Source organism: Miniopterus schreibersii (genome assembly GCF_964146895.1).
Source record: "Miniopterus schreibersii genome assembly, chromosome: 4".
Classification (NCBI taxonomy): domain Eukaryota; kingdom Metazoa; phylum Chordata; class Mammalia; order Chiroptera; family Miniopteridae; genus Miniopterus; species Miniopterus schreibersii.
This window is the reverse complement of record NC_138105.1, coordinates 46,843,889-46,865,960: the sequence shown is the minus strand read 5'-3', so window position 1 is coordinate 46,865,960 and position 22,072 is coordinate 46,843,889. Positions and strand designations below refer to the sequence as shown.

The 22,072-nt window shown below is 37.0% G+C and overlaps 1 protein-coding gene across 8 annotated transcripts in view; it reads right to left on the bottom strand.

Moving 5' to 3' along the window:
* Window positions 1-33: 33 nt before the first annotated feature.
* The window catches only part of TRIM2 (tripartite motif containing 2), a 125,813-nt gene continuing 103,774 nt past the window's right edge, over window positions 34-22,072 (bottom strand). For all 8 annotated transcript variants that reach the window (XM_081137484.1, XM_081137479.1, XM_081137478.1 and 5 more), the window contains exons 7-12: window positions 18,806-18,909; window positions 18,395-18,562; window positions 13,083-13,251; window positions 11,710-11,780; window positions 7,567-7,707; window positions 34-4,447 (exon numbers count right to left, since the gene is read on the bottom strand). In XM_081137484.1, coding sequence (XP_080993610.1) covers window positions 4,295-4,447; window positions 7,567-7,707; window positions 11,710-11,780; window positions 13,083-13,251; window positions 18,395-18,562; window positions 18,806-18,909 — 806 coding nt within the window. In that variant the 3' untranslated portion in view covers window positions 34-4,294. The remainder of the gene's footprint in view (window positions 4,448-7,566; window positions 7,708-11,709; window positions 11,781-13,082; window positions 13,252-18,394; window positions 18,563-18,805; window positions 18,910-22,072) is intronic.

Here is a 22,072-nt window from a genome sequence, read left to right as displayed (position 1 = left end):
GGAGAGCCAATGTTAAGGAAAGAAGCATTCGCGGAAATGGAGAAAACAATCTTTATTATAATGATTTTGCGATTTTTTTGTGCATGGTAAAGGTAATACACATGAATCTTGTTTCTCCTATGTTTCAAGACAGAATTAAAGTTTTATTGTAGACTAAAGCATCCAAAATACTGCGGTACGTACGTAGCTACGAACATACAAACACTCTGATGCACAGCGATTATTCTTTTCTTTAAATAGGCAGTCAGCATTTTGATTCATAAAAGAACAAATGAGAATTTATCAAACAGAATCGACGTCCGAGAGCGCAAGTCTTCGTGTTCTATACACAAAACGTATGAAACAGACCGATAGGGATGGAATGTACAAAATTTTTAAAGAAAAAAAAAGGAAGCAAAAAATCTTTGTACTTGTACATGGGCTTGAAAGACTATAAAATTGAGAATGATATAAAGAATACTATTACAAGAATACACTCTTGTTGATGACAAAACATTCCATGTCATAAAGCAAAAGCATTGGATTTAAGGCTGTGCTGCTCTCAAAGGTTAATGGAAATGCTGTACATTCATTGGAACAACATAGCCAATTGATTAATCGATTTTAGAATATTAACAGCTTTCATACATTCTCCACAAACAAACCGCACAATCACTGCCACACAATTCATCTTCATAAAGTTTAAGGTTAACACCATGATTTGTAGCTTACTGTCATTTAAAACAAACCAAAAAATTATTTATTTATACCAAACAAATCTTTAATGGGCACTTAGTTCCTTTATGGCAATACTAGATTCCTAGTTATCAAAAATATTAAAATAATTGTAAAATTTAAAACCCTGCAACGTTTACAGAATGCAACAGTATTACAACTTTCGGTTTTAAGCAAAATTAGATGATGTTTGCAGCAAATAGCTTTAATTTTATCCTACCTGGAAATGTCATTTTAAAAATTATTAAACCAAATATACTCCTCCCTTTTCACAAGCTGGTGAATAGAGAGGATACTGTAGAGTTCTAATGTACAAAAAGATTTTTCCCATTTGAAGCAATCTGCAGATGACCTGATATTTATTTGGCATTCTTTCCAATTAACTCAGTAGGTATTACCAAAGCATTTATGTGAATCCTTTACTGTTAAGGATCCATAGTCACTTGCTAGTGTACTGCTATTCCAGTTAACTCCATGTTAGGACATACCCTGTATATTTAGTAGTAGAAGCAAGTGTGTTCTGGTTTCATGGACCTGTAGTATTTATTTGCCTCAAATCTAGTAAAAAAAATAAATGAAAATAAGGAAACTTGGGGACTTGTTTAGTTACTGGAGATGAAAGTTTGATCAAAATACTAAGTACCATTAAAAATGGCAAAGTCATAAAGACTTATTATTCATGTGTTTCTGGATGGTCAAGTGATCTCGACCCCCCCATGTCCAGCAGGGGAGGTCTGTTTTGGGAGGGAATGCATTGTCACTGACCTTTACATTCTAACTGGCAATATTTTACCATAGTGCCCAGGGGAAATTTTAATGGGTAATTTTTCAGTGCTACTTATCATGAATGTATGACAGGTTCTGTACACTTGACAAAGAGAAATCAAGCAATAATGGTAGCCCAGAAAAAAAGTCACTTATTTTAATATCCTTCTCAGTTTACCAGAAACCATTTTCCATAGAATGTGACAAAATTTCACTAAAATCTTGCCTATTCATATCTTAGCAGCACTTTTCCCCCTAAAATATGCTTGCCAAGAAATACAGTAAATGCACATATGTATCCAAATATGAAGTGTTATTTATATTTCAACATATATGATTACATATTTTTGGGGAAAAATATCATGTTTTCTGGAGTGCCCATAGCATGTGTTTTAGTAACAGATAAACAGGTCTGAATCAAAGTATCTTTTCTTTCATTCCAGTTTGTGCCAATATTGATATGTAAAAAAATTAGCTTTGTCTTCAATCTTCTAATTGAGATATCCAGCCTTATATGGTATGATAGGTGGTTAATTTCTAAATTCACATATATCATTTAAATGTTGTGCAAAAAAACACACCTTTAAGTAAATTAGTCTTAACATCAATAGCCTGTGACAGAATCTAAATAGGAAGCCATTTTTACTTTTTTACTTGTGAAAATAAGGTAAAATTAATCTAACCAATCTAAAAGGTTTTCTTTTAAATAGTCTAGGAGCTATCAGAAGTCTAGCTTATCTTTTATGCAGAATATTAATAAAGGGCAAAATGAAATTCCCTCCTAGAGTGTAAGCTCCAAGGGGGCAGGAATTTTGTCTGTTTCCTTCATCACTATGTTCCCAGTGCCTAGAACAGAGCCTGGTTCTTAGTAGGCACTCATTAAATATGAAGATTTAAATTCAAAGACTTATTCCACTAATGCTAGGAAACAGTCTTAACATTCTAAAAATGTCATTGACTTTTACATCTTTATCACAATCTCAGTATTTTGAAAACTCTACCTAACTAAAAAAGTACTAAATCTAAATGTAAATCTTTCTGAAAAAATTTTTTTCAGAGATTGATTTGGGTATAAATTTGATAGACAACTGGAAGTCGCTTGATTTCCCTTCTAAATTTAAAAAATTCCTATATAAGAGAGTGACTGAATTATAAATTAATAAGCAATAAACATCACATTCATATAATTATACATACGGGAAATGTTTTCTTATAGTACAGTCCTAAGGTGCTTTCAGTGAAAAAGATCCCAAAGTCATTATCAAAAATGCCAAACATGACATCCTATTTGGTAGAACTGAGTAGAAAATTAAACAGTGAAAATAAACCACATCTTAGTTTACAGTACCAATGACAGATTAATGACTGACTAAATTATTCTTACCATTTCTCAAAATGCATTTATACTTTGTTTAAATGTAACTCAAGTTCAACTTTCCTTTTTTGGACCTATTTTTGTTTTTTTGAAAGACCAGAAGGCCATTTTCTGATGCAAAGTCAGCCAATACCATCATTCCTGGAAAACGGCAAAAAAAATTAAATCTGCTTTAGGGCTTGTTCTAAAAGGAATGTGCTGAAGAAAGGCTGGGCGAAGCTTCTGTCTTTCAGAGTGCTGCCTATTTCAATACACCAAAGATTCAGCTATATATATAGATATATATGATACATTCTACCTTACCTAATCATGTATACATAGTCCTTTAATGCCTCTACTATTCATTAGACAATGATAAATAACCATAACATGCCCTTACCTGTAATGCTTTCACAACTTTGGTAACACTTGCTTTCTAAGGGGAAACCATTACTCAATCACATGCCTTTGGTTGACACCATTCGTCCTCCAAAGGGCTACTTATGGCTCTCTGTCCTAGGATACTGGTGTCCTACTACATGTGCTGACATTTTGCAGGAGGTAAAGCTTGCGCTTTCATGAAGTGGAAGAGGAGACACACATGTGAGAACATGGCACATAAAACATGACTAACTGTTTCTTGATTACATTCCAGTCCATTGATCTGGAGTGGGGCTGCTGTTTACCAACAGGTAGCATTACTGATGTAATATGCTTTTCAAAGCACTAGGAATTTCAGGTTTCCCTTAAAATGTACTTTGTTTTTTGATACAAGGTGAGTAGGAGAGAGAAGGTGAAAAGAACACAAAAATAGGATCTCCGATCTAACCCAGGAAGGATGGAAAATTTGCATTTATTTTTAAGTGCTAAACTCAGAGGCCTGCTAATTGCAGATGAGAGGATTTTGCAAGACAGTCTTAATTTTTTTCCTAAAGTAATTTATATGTAGTTATTGATAACCAAAAAATGTCACAAGAGTAATACCTAGTGTAAAAGTGAGGTTAGAAGATCCCCAGGTCTTGTGACCGAGGTTAAAGTATATAACTACAACAGATTTTGTTTTTGTTTTTGTTTTGTTTTTGGAAGCTCTGCGCGAAGGCTGCCATTCACAGGATTAACAAATACCTTTAAATCTTCTAGGTATTTTTTAATGCTTATTTGATTTGCACAATTAGTTTAATTACATAAATCCCTGTCCTATAAGCCATAGTTCACAGGTGTAAAACTTTGCCGTTTTTATAGATTCAGTAGAAGAGATTTTTTTTTTTTAACCCTAAAGGTCAATTACAGGAATCAGATATGCAGTTTTTAAGGAAATTGTTACATTCAGAAATAACCTTGGAAAGTTCACCAATGATTCCTTCTAGCATGAAAGGTCTAGTATAATCTGGTCCCGCGCCGAGAAATCCGTTCCAGTTTGTAGTGCAAGACCTTTGTAAGGGGCTGTCCAGCCGCCCACCGTTACTGCAAGTACCGGTAGACCTTGAAACAGTGGTTTCCAGAGTCTGCAACCACAACGTGGCCGTCTGAAGTCAGGGCCAGGCCTTGGGGACCATAGAGTGGGTCAGCAGATGTGTTAATGTAGGACAAAAACGATCCACTTCCATCAAAAACCTGTCAAAAACAGAGTGTTATGGGAATTTATAGTAATATGATGAAATAAAAGAAAACTCTTAATGCTAATGTTTTTATTATAAAAGCATGTGTGTAATCCCCTAGGTTTGTTCAGGTCACTATCAAATATATAATCCCTCCCTCTACTTACCTTGCTTTTGCTCCTCTCATGTTCTAAGAGTCACTGACAAAGAACATGCCATTGGCCACCAGATCATACTTATATTGTTACAGTGGTCATATTTGAGGGGAATGCCCTGCTTGCTGCTTGAAAAATTAATGACTCTCATTTCTCACTCTAAACCTTCACTTTTTCCCCTTTCTAGTGTCACATCCCTCTTTTATCCACATTCATAAGTGAGAAAAATCAGCAACTAGATCACAGAGGATGGTCCTGAGAGTCATAACATGTGATGGAAATAAAGATTGTTTTTTCTTTTCAGAAGAATAAATTATAAGAAATCAACATGTACACGGGTTCAGCATGGTTCAACATGTACATCTGGATATGAAGTGGTCTTCTTTTGTTCTGTAACTTCTGCTATGATGAAATAAAAGGATCAGGAACACTTCTTCAGAAAGCCCAGGCTGGTTTCTTTTGGCCATTCTGTTTGGCCGTCAGGTGCTCTAAAAGGCAGTGTAACTAGGCAGGTGCTACGAGGGTCACAACACAGCTCAGCGTCTGTGGTCCTACACAGAAGTGCTTTGCGAACTTGGCTCCCTGTAGGCTTCTGGCTTCCCATGAGACATAGAATGCCTCTTTCAAATGGAGATGTCCACTGGGATAATTAAGCAAGACAAATATATTTCAGAAATAGAAGTATTTAGTGTTACATTTATGGTCTCAACCCTCTTTCTGAGAAGTAGATACTTATATCAGATTCAAATAGCTGGCCATTGCTGTCCTGCCAGAGACATCTGAATGCTAGACTTAGCCAGAGCACTCTGGGTTCTCCCGAGCATTGCACGGGCCACACTGGCAAGGACGAATAGCCCTGTCTGTAAATGCATGTTTAGATCCACGCAGGTGTCTACACAGAGAAATGGTAGAAGAAAAAAAAAATAGTCTTCTTCAGTTTGAGGATTTAACAGCTTTATTTTTAATTTAGAAAAAAAATCATTTTTTTTATCATGGACCCCTTTGGCAGTCTGACAAAGACTATATAGTCTCAAAATAGTGTTTTAGTGTTATTTTTTCCAGACTGTAACCAGTTTTACTATTTTTTACACCAAATCAAAATGCCAAATGTCATTCATGATATTATTATTCTGAAATCATGGAAATATATTTAAATTATTCTTCTTCTTTTAAATTTGTTTTTGTTCACTTTTAATACTGAAATAATTATAGATTCATGTGAAGCTACAAAGATAGTAAAGAGAGAGCCTGTGTACCCTTCACCCAGTTTCCCCCAATGGCTGGAGAGTGAATTGTAAAGTGTTCCCATGACTTCTGTTTTCTGGAAGAAAGTGTGCAGAACTGATGCTAAATCTTTAAACATTTGGTAGAATGTTCAAGTGAAATCATCTGAGTCTAGATGTTTATTTTGGAGGAGTTTTAAAATTATGAACTGAATTTCCTTAATCATTATAGGGCTATTCAAATCATTTATTTTATATTAGGTGAGTTGTAGAGTTTGTAGTTTTTGAGGAATTGGTTCATTTCATCTAAGTTGTCAAACGGATGCATGTAGAGTTGTTCAGACAATGTTCTTATTATTCTTTTCATGCCTGCAGAGTCTGTATGATATTAGTATTTTGTATCTTTTCTCTTCTTCTTTGTCAGTCTTGCTGGAGGCTTGTCAATTTTATTGATCTTTCCAAAGAATCAATTTTGTTTTTGTTTTGAATTTCACTGATCTGATCCTGTCTTCTCTATTTCCTTCCTTCTGCTTGCTTTCAGTTTGCTCTGCTCCTTTCTCTCTAGCTTCTTGAGGTGGGAGCTTAGATTATTAATTTGAGACTTTTCCTCTTTTCTAACGTAAGCATTTAGTGCTAATAATTTCCCTCTTAGATAGAGTGGTTGTTACTAGGGCTGGGGTTGGGGGAAATGAGGAGAAGTTGGTCAAAGGGTATAAACTTCCAGTTAGAAGATGAATAAGTTCTGGGGATCTAATGCACAGCATGGTGATCACAGTCAATAATGTATTCTGCACTTGAAAGTTGCCAAGAGAGTAGATCTAAATGTTCTCACCACAAAAAAGAAATGGTAATTATGTGACTGTGACATCACAGAGGTGTTAGCTAATGCTATGGTGGTAATCATTTTACAATATATAAGGGTATCAAATCAAAACATTTTGCACCTTAAACTTACACAATGCTATACATGTCAGTCTCCATAAAGCTGGGGAAGGGGTGCAGATTTTTTCTCTCAGCACTATTTTAGCTGCATTCCACAAAAATTTGATATGCTATATTTGCATTTTCATTCAGTCAATAGATTTTAAAATTTTCCTTGAGACTTCCTCTTTGACTCAGGTTATTTAGCAAAACAACGTTTTTAAATGCATAAAACAGAATATATGGGATTATGAAGGAAAACAATCATATTAAAATATAATCAAAATATTACAAAATTTTAATTATAGTAGTATGTGTGCTTCTTAAACCAGCACATTAAATTACAAGAAATAGTGTGGTGGGTCTAATAACAACTTTAATTTTGAAGTAGTGGTGAGCATAAATGATAATTCTAGATGTCTGCAACTGCAATATGAAATTTTCTGTATTTTTTCTTGGTGATAAAGTTGTAGATATTTCCAAAACTTCTGTGATTGTTGTCTATATTCATAATTAAATGATAATTTTTATTAGAAATTAGTAAAAACAGTAATATAATATTTTTGTTCAATGGACCTCATGAATTCTAACCACAATCCCTTTGAGGGTCTGTGGGATACATGTTAAAAATGCCTGATTTAGAGGGTTTCACTCTGACAATATGTTGACATTTTTTCTACTCCACCTTCCTTAGTCTGGCACTTCTTGTGAGATTATCTATGGTCTTATGACTTAACCAATGAAGAATGAAAAACATTAAGATTTGGGGACAGCTAATTCTCCACTTTTAAACAATACCAATCACTCTACACAAATAAATTAGCACTTTAATCTACCTGGATCCTGCTGTTTCCCCAGTCGGCTACAATGATGTTTCCATTTGAATCCACTGCAACACCCGTTGGAGCATTAAACTGCCCATTTCCTTCTCCGTTTGAGCCAAACTTCAACATGAATTCTCCTTCCTGATTAAACACCTGTATAAATATTTTAAAATTATTTTATTTTAAATGAAAATGGTTAAGCCAACATTATGGATTTAAAAGTATATATCTGAACAGGTTATTTATAACAAGACCTACGATTTAAAACATTCTTTAAAAAAAAAAATCTACAAACTAGACCCCCATATCACTTGTGGTTTCCCAATTTACTGTATAAGCCTAATTTATCATTTATTAAATCAGTTCTTTTTTTTTTAGCTTTCATCCGGTTATTGAATACTATGTGAAAAATACTTATATTTTCTAAAAAATTATAAATTATAAAATATATACAAATATAAGGTAGAGAAAGTAGAGCTATGATTTTCAACAATATTATTCTTTCCACTTTTAAACAAATAGCTAAATTTCAAAAACAATCATTTGTATTTCTAACAGGATGGAGGAGGATTCAAAGTTGGGTCAGAAAGTAGGAAATTTTAGTTAGGCCAGATGCTCAGAATTTATTACCATTTTACTAAGTCAACACAACAGGAAAGAACAGGCTGGACTTCACAGTTACAGCAGGGGAAATTGAGCGAGTGTGTGTGTGTATGTGTGTGGGGGGGGGAGGGAGGGAGAGAGGGACAGAGATGGCAGTGGGTGAGGAATAAGATAAATGCTTTTATATTTTTCCCCCCAGAATATATTTTAGTTAAAATAGAGAGGTTATGTGACCCTAAGGCTACTGAGAGGAGGCTGACAGAATTGGGAGCTGAACTGAACTCTTAAGCAAATTCTCTAATCTGACCTGGGCAAGCAATGGGTTGTTGGGGTTAATTAAGCACTCTTATTACTAGAGTGTTACTGTATATGTATCAAATACAGGTTACTGATTTTGAGAGAACATGCACTTCATGACAAGACTATTGTAGGCATAATTTTATCTTGATGATTCAGATGATACTTAATGGTTTTGAAATGTCTCCAGGATATTATTTTAAGCTTGCACTATTACACAGCCTACAAGTGTGGAAATACTCATTAATAAATCAAAAGTATTACTTGCAAGGCACCATGAGAGCAAGGGTTCCTGAAAAGTGAAACTGAGGGAGTTCACTACACCTGAGCGCAGGCCTCATTTACGGATGATCTCAGGACCTTTCAGAGATCCTCTTTTTCTATCTCTGTGATCAGGAAAGATGAAAATGCCTCGCTTTTAATTACCTACATTGGGCAAGTCAGACACTTCCACCTCTAAAGGCTAAACATACTTTAAGATAAAGAAAAAGAGTCCTGACCACTTCCTGAATTAATCACTTGCCAAGTAAGCAAGTTACGCCTTTGGTTCTTGGCAAAGGACACAGACAAGAACCAGCTTTTACTAAGATACCATGTTTTAAAAATCTCTCCTGACTCTTTATCTCCTTTCACATAAAACATTCTAGTCTTAAGGACCAATGGGAATGTGTATATGCTGGTCAGAACAGAATTTATTATTCACTGATCTTTCCCTTAAGTCCTACAAATAATCTTTTGCTGGTTTGTTTGTGTGTATGTCTCTGAGTCGGTGTGTTTTCTTTGGCATAATCCAAACAGCTCGGGTGCTTCTGCTTCATTTTGGAATGATGGAGAATGCCAAATCTAGTCCTACTTGCTTTGCCACTAAAAGAAAATATATAATGAAGGTAGCTGAAGAATTAAGCAGACCACTTGTTAGCCCTGACCTGTAGGTATAGTTTTTACATTTATCAAGAGACGTGACCTGAATCCAAACCTCTTGCTAAGTGCTCTGTGTTATATGGGAAACAAACAAACAGACAAAAAACTCCAGCTATCCATAAAAACTATATGGCAATGGCTCTCAAAGAGAGGAGAAAAACAAAAAACAACAGACTGGTTTTGTTAAGTAAGAAGAAAATTGAGTTTAAATACCTAAAATAATCTACTATACTGAAAACTTTGTTTTCAGAATCAATAATTATAAATTTCTCATATTTTCTATTTTCCCGTCTAACATGTCATTTAATTGTTAATAAATTATTCATATAAAAACATAGTAAATGGCAGAAGTATGAGCTGAAATAGTTTTTTATAGCTTTGCATTTTAGAGCAAAGTGTTTACAGCATGTTTTTATAATATTGATGATAATCCTCTTCTGATTTCAAAATTCTGCTCACCTCAGCTACCACTCCACTTGGAAGTCTTCCCTGACAGTCTTAGAAATCTTCTCTTTTCTTCTGGATACTTACAGAACTTTATACGTACCTATTTTCAAGAAGTCATTTATTGCTATCTGCCTTGCAATTTGGTTACTTACATATGTCTTATTTCCTTCTACAGTGTCAGCCAGGGCTGGTAAATAGGAGTCATACTACATAAAAATGCCAGTAAATTCACAGAGGCTGCCTGGGGCACTGGGACAGGAAGGGCTCTGGGGCCACAGTTGCTCTTAGTAGAAAAGAGCAACCTGATTAATATTACTGCCTTCTGGGGGGGGGGGGGAGGAGAAGAGCATCTACGGCCAGGCATTTGCTGGCCTTTGCATCATTAGGATTTACACGGGTTTTCCTCTGGTTGAGGGCCCTATAGTTCAATGAATGATTCCTCTATAAAGTGAGTGACGGGTAGTGACAGCCCCCTAGGAGGAGGGACATAAGCCCAGTCCCTGCTGCCTCTTTGCTCTCAGTTTCCCTCCTCCTCTGCCACTGATTTTTCCCATTGCTCTCTTTCTTTTTCAAGACATGCCCCTAGAGGTGAGAATATGCAGCTCACTGGCACTGAGGGAGGTGGGGACAGTGGGGATGGAGTTCTACCGCTTTCGTAGCAACTCTGGAGAGACGACATGGCAGAAGGCAGCCTTGGAGGAAAGCAATGGAGGGCTTCCTTTTCCCTCACCCTGCCCCATCATCACGGCCCACTGTGCTCTACTCTTTGCACAGGGACTTGGCATAACCATCAAAAAAGCTTAAGGCTTTTGCATTTATTCAGGTTAAAGAAATCTTCTAGAATGGGCTGGGGGAATGAAGCAGTGAAGGACACAGGAGAGGGAGTACCTTTGGGTCTTAAAATTCTCTCTAGCTATTCCAGTTACCAACAGTGACTAATTTTTTTTTTAACGCTGGTTGCTCAGTGGTTGTCTCTAACTGCAAACCTCAGTCAGTGGCATACCACCCAGGCTGTTTCCTAACTTTAAAAAATATAAGTGAATTTACTCACAAGGAGAACTTTACATTACTTCTATACGTGCAAACCAGTATCACCTGATATAAACAGAAAGTAACCCTTAAAATAAATACAGTGACTCTTAAAATAAAAACATCTGCCAGTGCACAGCCCGTGACCACCTGGCACACCTCCAATGGAACATGCATCACACCTTGAGAAGCTTGGTCTGGAATGTTACTAAACATTTTCTCATTCCCGTAAATGAGAACTTTGTTTTGAATCACTTTATTTCCTGATTTGCTCATAAAAAGATTAAATCTTTCTTCCCCCTATACCTAGTAAGAAAGATGTACTCTACTGTTTGGGGAAGAGGGTAGGCATTGTTTTCTTAGGAACACCAGTTGTGTGAAAGCATTCTAAGAAGTATGAAATATGCTATATAAATGTATGCTAGGGCTATTTCCCTCCCAAAATCTCCTGTTGTCACAGAGTTCTAATATCTAATTTTTTCAAAGAGGCCTTATGATGCAGAAAATTGAAAAAGTGATCCTGTTTTAATTATTGAGTAGCCACGAAATACTAAATTTCAGAAAGTTCTACCTCTGGAAGTTCAAGCAATTGCTTTTTCAAATTTAATTTTCAAGTCGTCTCCATGTACATAGTTTCAAATTAAGAAACTTATTGCCACCATATTTTGTTCAGTTTTCCAGCTCTCCAAAGTGTGTATGCCCAAATTAAAACCTGCATCTTTAAGGAGAAGCAAGATCTGCTCTTTTAGGTTAACTCCTTTATGTCCCATGTGTACATGTGAACCTTATGTTATTTTCTCCCGGACCAATTTCTCAATAAAAGCAGTTAAAAGGTAACAATTGATGTGATTATAGTACCTTGACAGAATGATTATGGAAATCTGTAACAATAATTTCATTATTGCTATTTACAGCAGCAAAATGGGGTCCTGCAATAAAGATGGAAAAAAAATATGAGATGACCGTAACAAAAATGATTACAACATAGCAGTTACAAAACTTAATATATTACTTAGTTATTCAAGAAAGAACAAAGAAAGTGAGCCTCAGTCTTTGAAAGATCATTCAGCCAGACCTCTGGCTCCAGATAACATGGAATCTCTACCATTCTACACCTGCGACTGTCTACTCTGGCTTCTTCCAGATCCAGCCAAGAGCTGCAGCAGCCCTAATGTGGGGGGATGAGCAATAAGCACCAGAATTCATTCTCTGAACCACCATCTGAACGTCACGTCTGCCAGCTTGCCTGAGTGCGTGATAGTCCTTTTAGGGTCCTCTGTGGGAAAGACATGGTAGCTCTCAGCATTGAGAAAAAAGGACTCCAATATATAATATTTTTTAAAAAGTAGAGCAGAAAATCCACACGCTATCATTTTGGGTGACATTCAGAGCAGGCAGAACGGGAGACAAAGCACAAAGAAAGATTATGCAAATTAAGGTTAAATGCCAAAAACATCCTTTTAAGAAGGAAATTTAATAAACAGTTTTCAGTCTCTTCTCGCAGATATGAAAAACTAAGTAAGCTTGTGACTGCCAGGTGGCGCACCAAAAAAAGAAATAAAAGAGACTGCTGTAATCAGCAAATGCTCTGAACGCCTGCTCTGTTATAATCGCCTAAAAAGATGGAAAATTTCTGCCTGGCCTGCATGTGGCTCAGCGGTTGGGCATCAACCCATGAACCAGGAGGTCATAGTTCGATTCCCAGTCAGGGCACATGCCCGGGTTGCAGGCTTGATCCCCTGTCGGGGGTGTGCAGGGGGCAGCCGATCAATGACTCTCTCTCATCATTGATTAGGTTTCTATCTCTCTCTCCCTCTCCCTTCCTCTCTGAAATTAATTTTAAAAATATATATTAAAAGATAGAAAATTTCTCATTCAGAGACTCTTTAAATAAAGCTAAAGCTAGGTAGAAACAGGAATTACCCCATTGTTCCTCAAACATTCTATTTAAAAATATTTTATTTTAAAATGTATATTTTATTTACTATTAGTATTCAAAGATTTGGCTTCTGAGTTGAGAAACACCACCAATAAAAACCACACGTGGATGGCAGTTCAACTTACTCCGGGGGCGTCACTGAGAAGCACCAAACCATGCCTTTTGCTTAGACTTAATCCCCAGTATCTTTCCCAAAGCCAGCAAACATACTGGGTCAACATGCTCCAACATCATGCAAATGTGAGCAGAAGAGGCAAAGAAAAGGGGGTTTACATATTACCATCGAGTGTACCTGCAAACTGCCTGTCCCCATTTCCTCGGCTACCAAACCTGGTGACTATTTTCCCGTTTGGCTGGAAGATAAACACGCAGCACGCCTTGTTATCCACCACGATGATGTGCCCGTTGCGGTCCACAGAAACTCCTTTGGGCCCCATCAACTTTCCTGACCCGATTTTTGTCTGTTAGAAACAAGTACAGTGGTGACATTTAAAACACTACACAGAATGTGAAGACAGGCATTTTTCTTAGTAAACATTTACTTGGATGTTTAAACAGGGGTCACAATGATCTCTGTCCTAGAAAATTTTCTTTGTCACATCCATTACCTGCTGTTTGTATTTATTTGAAATCCTTATTTTTTTAAAAGGGATCATCACCAAAAATGCTCTGGAATCCCCTTAACTGGGGTCACAGTTCCATTTTAAAACACTAGTGTGACATAGCAAAAGATCTCTGGATTAGGAGCAGGGAGACTGTCTTCTGTAACTTGTTTTGGACACACCTGGTATAGCACAAATGCATTTAATTTCTTTAAGCTTCAGATTCCTTATATACATATTAAAACATTTCAAAAATGACCTCAATAACTTCCAGTGGTATTTTTGGAATGTGTATTAAAGTAAAACAATGTAGGTAAAGTGTTTAGTGTAGAGTATAGCCCATATTAGGCAGTCATAAAAGGGGAGTAATCATTGTCATTATTTTATACCATAATTCATATCAAAATTGCCGGCATCTGCCATTGAACTTAACGAGAATTAAGTTCCACACAGGCAGGGGTCCTGTCTGTTTATCCAGCACATGCACTCAGAGCCTAATGTACTCCTTGGTGTCTAACAGGCACTCAGCAAATACTTCCTTAATGTATTAATTTAAAAACTCTAGCACTGTTATAGGGTCAAATGATGACTAAATGGTTCCAGTTTCTACAGTATTTTAAAGTGGGAGGAAAGCATTAGATTCCATCAAACATACACCACACCCACTTTACATCCTACTCATTTTTCTGAGTAGACTGCAGTGTGTATATAGATGCCTGTTGGCCACAAGATCCATGTCTTATACCTTTATTTTTATAGCTCCATTTTCTAGAGTGCTTATAAAGTACTTTACTTATTTCCCCGCTTATTTACTAATTCTACAAACACCGACTGAGTGCCCACTATGTGGCACATAGTAGTTAAAGACAAGTAAGACACAGTCCCTACCCTCAAAGATAACTCAATGGCATTGCAGAGACAAACATGTCTGAAGTGTCTGGTATTGAGTGTTTGATTTGGGAGATTTGGGAGCATTCAAATGGGCCATCTCAGAAGGCGTGTGGAACAACCTGATGAGATGGTCACTATAGACAAGGAAGTTTCGAGAAAGAGCAGCCAAGGTGAGGGAGCAGCCAGAAAGCTAGTAAATGAAGGAGACAGCAAGAAGCACAATTGTCCCTGGCACCCAGGCTTAAAATGTCAGAGCGAAGTAGATCTCAATGTGTTTTTATGAAAGATCTCTCAGGTATGTTATAAAGCAACATACAGAACAAAGTATAATCTGAGCCCACTTGTGTTAAATGTGTTTATATATGTATACATAGTCTTGAAGGAGAAAGTAAACAACCAATGGTATTTATATCTTGGAAAGAAATACTAGTAGCAGTAAGAGAAACTCTGACTTTTCATTTTATACTCATCTATGGGCTCATTTGAAAACTCTATTTGAAAACATGACTTTACAAATTAAAATTTTTGGGGGGGTGTTTTGTTACTCGCTGATGAATTAATTTTAAAAAATATATATCTTTATTAATTTCAGAGAGAGGAAGGGAAAGGGAGAGAGAGAGAGACAGAAACATCAATAATGAGAGAGTCATTGATCGGCTGCCTCCTGCACGCCTGCTAGTGGGAATCAAGCCCGCAACCTGGGCATTTGCCCTGACCAGGACTCGAACCATGATGCTCAATTGCTGAACTACATGGGCCCGGGTGCAAGTTAAAAATTTTAACTCCTAAAAAGTTACATTCTCAAAGTTTCTGTTCTCTATTTTAGTGCTGTCTGGTAGAAATATGTGAGCTACACATGTGAACTTCACGCCTTCCAGTAGCCATATCAAAAAAAGAAAAAGAAAAAGGAAAAATTAATTTGAATTATATATTTCACTTAACCCATATATCCAAAAGTGATCATTTCAACATGTAATCAATATAAAAATTATCAATGAGGTATTTTACATTCTTTTCAGGGGACTAAGTTTTTGAAATCCAGTATGTATTTTACACTCAATCCGGTATGTATTTTACACTCACAGCACATCTCAATTCAGATCAGCCCCATTTCAAAAACTCAGCATCCACATGTGTACCTTACAGGACAACACAACTCTACGCTTCTTCTAAGATCTCATTTGTGCGATAGCATCAGCTTTCACCTCTATGTGTAAGATTCTTAAATCCATATCTTTAGTCATGGACTATTTTACAAGTTTCACCTTAAACTCAACCAATATCAAACCAAATTTATCTTCTTTGTTTCCACTTTTAAAAAAACAAACAGAAAACCCAAACTAGCACCTCCTGATTTCCTACTTCCTCTTATGACACCACAGTTCATCCAATTAACCAGGATCAAAATTTCAGAGCAAAATTCATTCTTTCATTAGTCTGAACCTCAGTTTTCTAATCTGTAAAATGGCAACGATGCTATTTATCTCCTGGATCTTGCAGATTTCGAAGGATAAAGGGCAATGCCAACCACAGCGTATGGCACACAGATAATCTCTCTCCCTCATCCTACTCAGCTGGTATCATACCTGACGCGCAGGATTATCTCCTTTCCCAACGGAGACATGAAGATACGTATAAAAAAGAGTATGAAGAGAAGGATGGGGACTTTCCCATAGCAGGGGTTCGGACTTTGTATAATCTTTTATTCTTGGAAGGTTATAAATGACTGGAATTCAGAATGCGTCTCTTTAGAACAAAGACACACATTTACTTAGAAAGGAAACAGTGGCATTCTGGCAAGGGAATATGTTGTATAAATCTGATTCTGATTCTGCAATCTAGCCAAAGATCAAAGAGACTATCACATAATAGCTTACAAAGAAATTGTATACTTTCTTTCATGTCTGAATAGGAGATATGTCAGTAGGGATCAAAAGAGAGAAGACTCTGATTATTAAAACAAGAATATCGTTAGTACCTAACATTATAAACACTAGTTGTTACTTAGAATGACTCAGCCATATAATAATACCAAGCGGATGATAATTATGTAGCTTAAAAACAGAAAACAAAGGATTACTGCCATTCTATCATGTAGTTAAGAACTAGTTGGTGCAGGTCTAAAAGTAAAAACTTAAATGTTGAACCAAAACCTCCTTTCCCTCCACTTCCCTTCAATCCTAGTTTAGCTGCATTAGATTCTACCAAATAAAATAAGAATTACAGCATTTGACCTGCCAATGTGTCTCCCATCTTAAACAGAAAAGTAAGCAAAGATATTTTAGATCCTGGATCTGGAACAGTTGAAGTATTTAGCCCAACAAACAGGTCATTACATTGAAGAAGGAAGCGATATGGTGGCCTTCATTTTCACCATTTAAAAAAAGAAGGAAAAAAAACCCCAAACTAGCACCTCCTGATTTCCTAATTCCTTATGACAGGGGCCTCTGTATCTGTTCTGGAGTCAGAAAAGGTTTCTAGATGGACCGAAAGATATAAGTCAGGGGGGAAGGTGGAAAAGAAAAAAGTTAGAGGCAGAGACGACTGAGTATTAGGGCTAAGAAGTTAGTGAGTAAAAGAAAAAAAAGGAGATAAGATGTTATATCTCTAGAACTATTAGGAATAAATCCAAAGAATCCACATTTGTGGAAAAGGTTTGTCCTTGTGAGCAGGTTTAATTTTACTGAATCCCATCAAAGAAGAAAATAAGTCTCTCTCAGTATATCCTTATTTACTAAACCTGCTATAGTACTAAAGGGGTTCACTTGCTATCCTTCTGCCCTCTGGGTTTTGATCAACACCTATCATAAACAGAAGAGGGGTTGGGAGTGGAAGGTTGAAATGACACCATGTCCATCCCCCCAATCCTTATCAGTAGTATTCCAACCATGCAAATTCAGTTCCTCCAGGAAGAATGTTCTTATCCAAATCCCAAATCCTAAACTGAAATAGGCTATCAAGGCTTGAGGAAGTTATATAACTTGCCAAAGGCCACAATTAATAAGCCACAGAGCTGGGATTCCAGTGGGTTCATCTGTCTGAGTTAAAGTTCATGTTGTCAACTGAAAAAGACGCCTCTAGGAGGCTGGGAGGGGGATATGAGAAGGCATAGTGCATGTGGCTTTCAAAAACGCCTTTGACAGAGTATCTCATAATCTTCTTGTGACGAGTGTAGAAAATGGCCTGGATGGTAATATTCTTTGATGGAACCCTCGGGGAGAAATTTCTGTTATCACCAGACAGTTCTTTACTCTAAGGTGACTTGCTGAAGAACCAGAAGATGATGCTGGGAGTGACAGCAAATATGTCAAATGATGGGACCCCTCAAAGTGTAGCTCAATTTGCACTTTCTCAGTGAAGCCGGCCTCCACTTTCTTTTCTTTCCAATTCTTACATTGTATACTTTAACACTCTACTTTTAGTTCCACTGTATTTTTTATTTTAATCCTCCCCCGAGGGTATATTTTTATTGATTTGAGAGAGAGAGAAAGAGGGAGGGAGAGAGAGAAACAACGATGTGAGAGAGAAACATTGATCATGGGGACCGAACCAGCAACCTTCTGGTATATGGGTTGATGCTCCAACCAACTAAGCCACCAGCCAGAGCACACTCTATTTTTAGATTGTACCAAACAATGTAAGACTAAATAAAGACTGACAAGAATTGGTTTTTGTCATTTTTTGTGTATTAGTCTTTTTCTCAAGGGGCTTATATATTTCTAAAAGGTAGGCACCATGTCTTACAATTCTGTTTCTCCCATATACTTACCACAGGTCTTAGAGAGTAGAAGGTACCTCATAAATGACAACCTGTAGGTTAATTTGAAAAATATAAATTGCCTCTTAATAACCCTTAAATCTGATGGTATTAAAAAAAAAATGACTGGGTAACCTAATTGCTTTATAAAATGAAGCCACATGTAGGATACATAGGAGTATATTTATAACAATATCACTTCACAAATCTTAAATGTAACACAGCCAAGATATCTTTGTATATGAAGAATTGTTGAGTATTTTATTGGATCTCAAAAAGGAAAAAGACAATTTCATTTTATATTTCCCATTCCTTCTCTCTACTGTTTAGTGGTCAATCAATAGTTAATCTTACCTTGAACTTCCCATCTGAAGAGAAAATGCTAACCCATTTATTATCATAATCTGCAATAATTATGTCCCCACTGGGATGCACAGCTACCCCTGTGGGCCGCTGCAGCTGCCCGGGAGAGCGTCCTCGTATGCCAAAACGACTTTTGAACTGGCCATCATTGGAAAATATCTGTAAAACAAATTGCATTCATTGGAATGAGAACTCACACAGAAATGAGGGAGGAAGAAACAGGCCAGAAACTTTGTCATCTGCACTACAGATCACAACTTGCAAGTTCTATTTGAAGAAAAGTCTATGCACACATTATAAGCTTCCCTTGTACTAAGTACCCCAAGTCTTAAATAGGAAAATATATAACTATACCTATTTTATCACCATCAGTGGTTAAAAGTATACAATTAGAGGCCATACCTGCACACACTGGTTGTTACTGTCTGCAATTAATATCTTCCCAGTTGTAGATGCAGCTACCCCTTGAAGATTTGTAAATTCTCCTTTATTTCTTCCTTTGGTACCTAAAAATAAATGATAAAACCACAAAAATTTAGCAATAGAGAATTAGATTTCTCAGTTTCAGCAACAGAATTATTCAGGCTTCCTAAGGTAACCTGAGAATGCATTGTTTTAAAATTACACTTAAAAAAAAGAGAACCCCCTCCCCATGACCTAACCCATCTGCTACTAAACCTCTCTTCCAGACCAATCAAGTCTTCGCAAAAGCACTTTTTAGGCAAATGACAATCTTCTCTTAAGTTGTAGCTGCATATTAACATAATTAAAATAGATTTAGATCCCACAAAGACACAAAAATAAAAACTAACATTAAAACTGAGGATATGCAATAGGAGAGAGCCTTATTTTAGAGCTTTATTTTAGAGCTTTTCCAAAAGCTCATAAACTTTCAAGTTAAATGACTTTCAGTGCATTTAACGAACCTTAAAGCCACAGATGTTATGAAACTAGCAGGCTGATTTTCATATACAGGATTTACTTCTGTGGTATTTTCACAGACTCAGTATCTCATAGACTGTATATTTATAGGCTGCATGAAATTGTAAAAGAAATCCTGACAGAGCACTTTCTGGGTTAAATAAATAAAAGCAAAAGAAAAGGAATTAATCCAAGCAATATTCTCATCTTTACTAACTTTTTCTTTAATGAGAGAGAGAGGGCAGCAGAAAAAGTAGCAAAGGCATCTATGGGGTAACAGATGCCTGTTTTTGTTTCTAAAGAAGTGTTTATAACTTATTTCAATAGGACCATATAGATAATAATGAATGGAAATAGAATAAACTTTGCTCAGAAATGACCAGAAAGGAGGATAAAGTTTCCACAGAGAGAGAATGCTATGCCTCAGTTTTATAATTTCATTTATATTCGAAAGAACAATTTGATATTTTGTTTTTAGACATCAATGCAGTGCCTTAGGAAAGAGTAGACAAAGATGCGGACGGTGGCTTTACTTAAACAGGTGCTTAAATTAAGCACTGCTTAGAAATAGGCTCTTCTGAAACCAGACTTTGGGTTAGGAAGTGAAACTGGTGATGGAATTAAACAGAATTGCTGCAAGGGCCATCTCAGATCACCTGGTTCTCACCAGACCCACACGGTAATTGTTTTACTGAAATCCTAGACTCTATCAAGTTTCCTCACCACCTCAGGATCTCATCTCCTCTCACGTGAAAGAAAAACTTGAGGTCCAGATACTCAAAAGAACATCTTCCACATGGTGGAGGAAGCCGTTTTATTTTACTTCAGCTGTATCAGAGGAGGTGAGCTTTTATACTTGATCCACACAGAATCCCTATAATATGTACGTCTACGGTTCAGCTAACACTCTTTTAAAATGGTGTGTTGGGCCCGGCCGGTTGAGCGTCGACCTGGGATCCAAGCGATCAGGGTTCGATTCCCAGTCAGGGCACATGCCCGGGTTGCGGGCTGCAGCCGATCAATGACTCTCTCATCATTGATGTTTCTATCTCTCTCTCCCCCTCTCCTTTCCTCTCTCTGAAATCAATAAAGACATGTTTTTAAAAAAAAATTAAAAAATAAAATGGTGTGTTGGCACCTGCGGGTGGGGGCCGGGTAAGGCGCGGTTGGCCCTTGGAGGAGGTATGTGCCAACATGGTACTAGTTCTTGGTCACTCCCTCTGATGGCCGAGTAACAGCTGGTTAATGATACAGCAAAACTGAAGGACCAGGACAAGAAACAATTCTTCTAAAATACTCAGTTTATAAATACTTTTTAAAATGTAGTGGGGGTAAGGCCAGGGTTGCTCAAAAATAAAAACTGAATTTCTCAAAATCTTTGATCCACAGCCCTGGCCGGTGCAGCTCTGTTGGCTGAGCCTCACCCCAGGCACCACAAGGTTGCTGGTTTGACGCCCAGCTTGTGGGCTTGATCCCCCGGGGTGCAGGAGGCAGCCCATCAGTGCTTCTCTCGCTCTCCCCCTCTCCCTTCCTCTCGCTCTAAAATCAATGAAAATGTATTTTTTTAAAAACAGCTTTGATAAACAAAAGCATGGAACTTAGCAAGATGAGGAACCGAGGCTCAAGTAAAGAAACACAATAAAATAGCAAGAGTCCTACATCTGAATTAGAATATAAACAAAAGAAGTGACTCTGTAAAGACAGCCCAGGCTGTTCTAGATCCTGGCTTATGTAAAATTGGAGAGCACCGTGCTTAGAGGGCAAACAAACCAGGGTAAGAAATACTGAAAATGGGGAGGGAAGTAAAAAGCACCTGAACAGAGTAGATGATGAACATTGGTTTGCTTGTCCTCGGGTAGGGACAAAAACCTGCTGCTTCCCTCTTTCATGTAAACTTTTGTCCCTCCTCCTAAGGACAAAGCCACTCAACTGAGAGAAGGCTCTGCAGGCATCAGCAATTGAAGTTTGAAAGGAAGAAAAAATGGGGAGAATAGTGCTTTATTAGAAGTTAAGGGGTGCCTTACTCAGTCAAAGAGATTTTTCTTCTGAAAATATAAAGGTAATGTTGGAGAAAGAAAAATACATGAGCAAAAAATACTAGCACTTTTTTTTCTTTGCAGACATAAACACCTTTCGCCTGTCAGTATAAATGAGAAAACTGGGAAGACATTTAGTTAACACTTCATATAAGTATCATTCAGAAGAAGGCAAAGAAAGGCTCTACTCAGTTTGAAATGAATGTGAGTTGCTCAGTACCTGCCAATACTGGGTCACGAGAGCAATGGAGCTGTGCTGCGAAAGACCACACTACTGGAGAGAGGTTCTCCAACCTCCAGAGCTCCAGGGCAATGTGCTGGTCCATCTTTTATTCTTGGTCTCAGTTAATTAGAGCTTGAGTCTGTTGCCCTACAGGCTAATAAAATCACAGGGTTGGAGGCACATCTGTTGCTTATACATTTTTAAAAGAGCTAAATGGAACAGGTATTGCCACTTTAATTTTATAATATTTGTTTTTTTAAAATCTGTTTTCTTAAACCACATGACTCAGTTTACAAACAGCTGGAGTTGGCATTGCTGGTAACATCCCTGATTCTAATGAACATCTTTTGTCTTTTCAGTTACTGATAGTCATTTTTTTTTAAAAACTCTATTTGTGTGTTTTAAGCACAGCAGGATCACAGACTTACTCCTAAGGATTAAAGGAAACCAGCAGCATGCTGTAGAGGAACAACTAATACTATTTTTTTT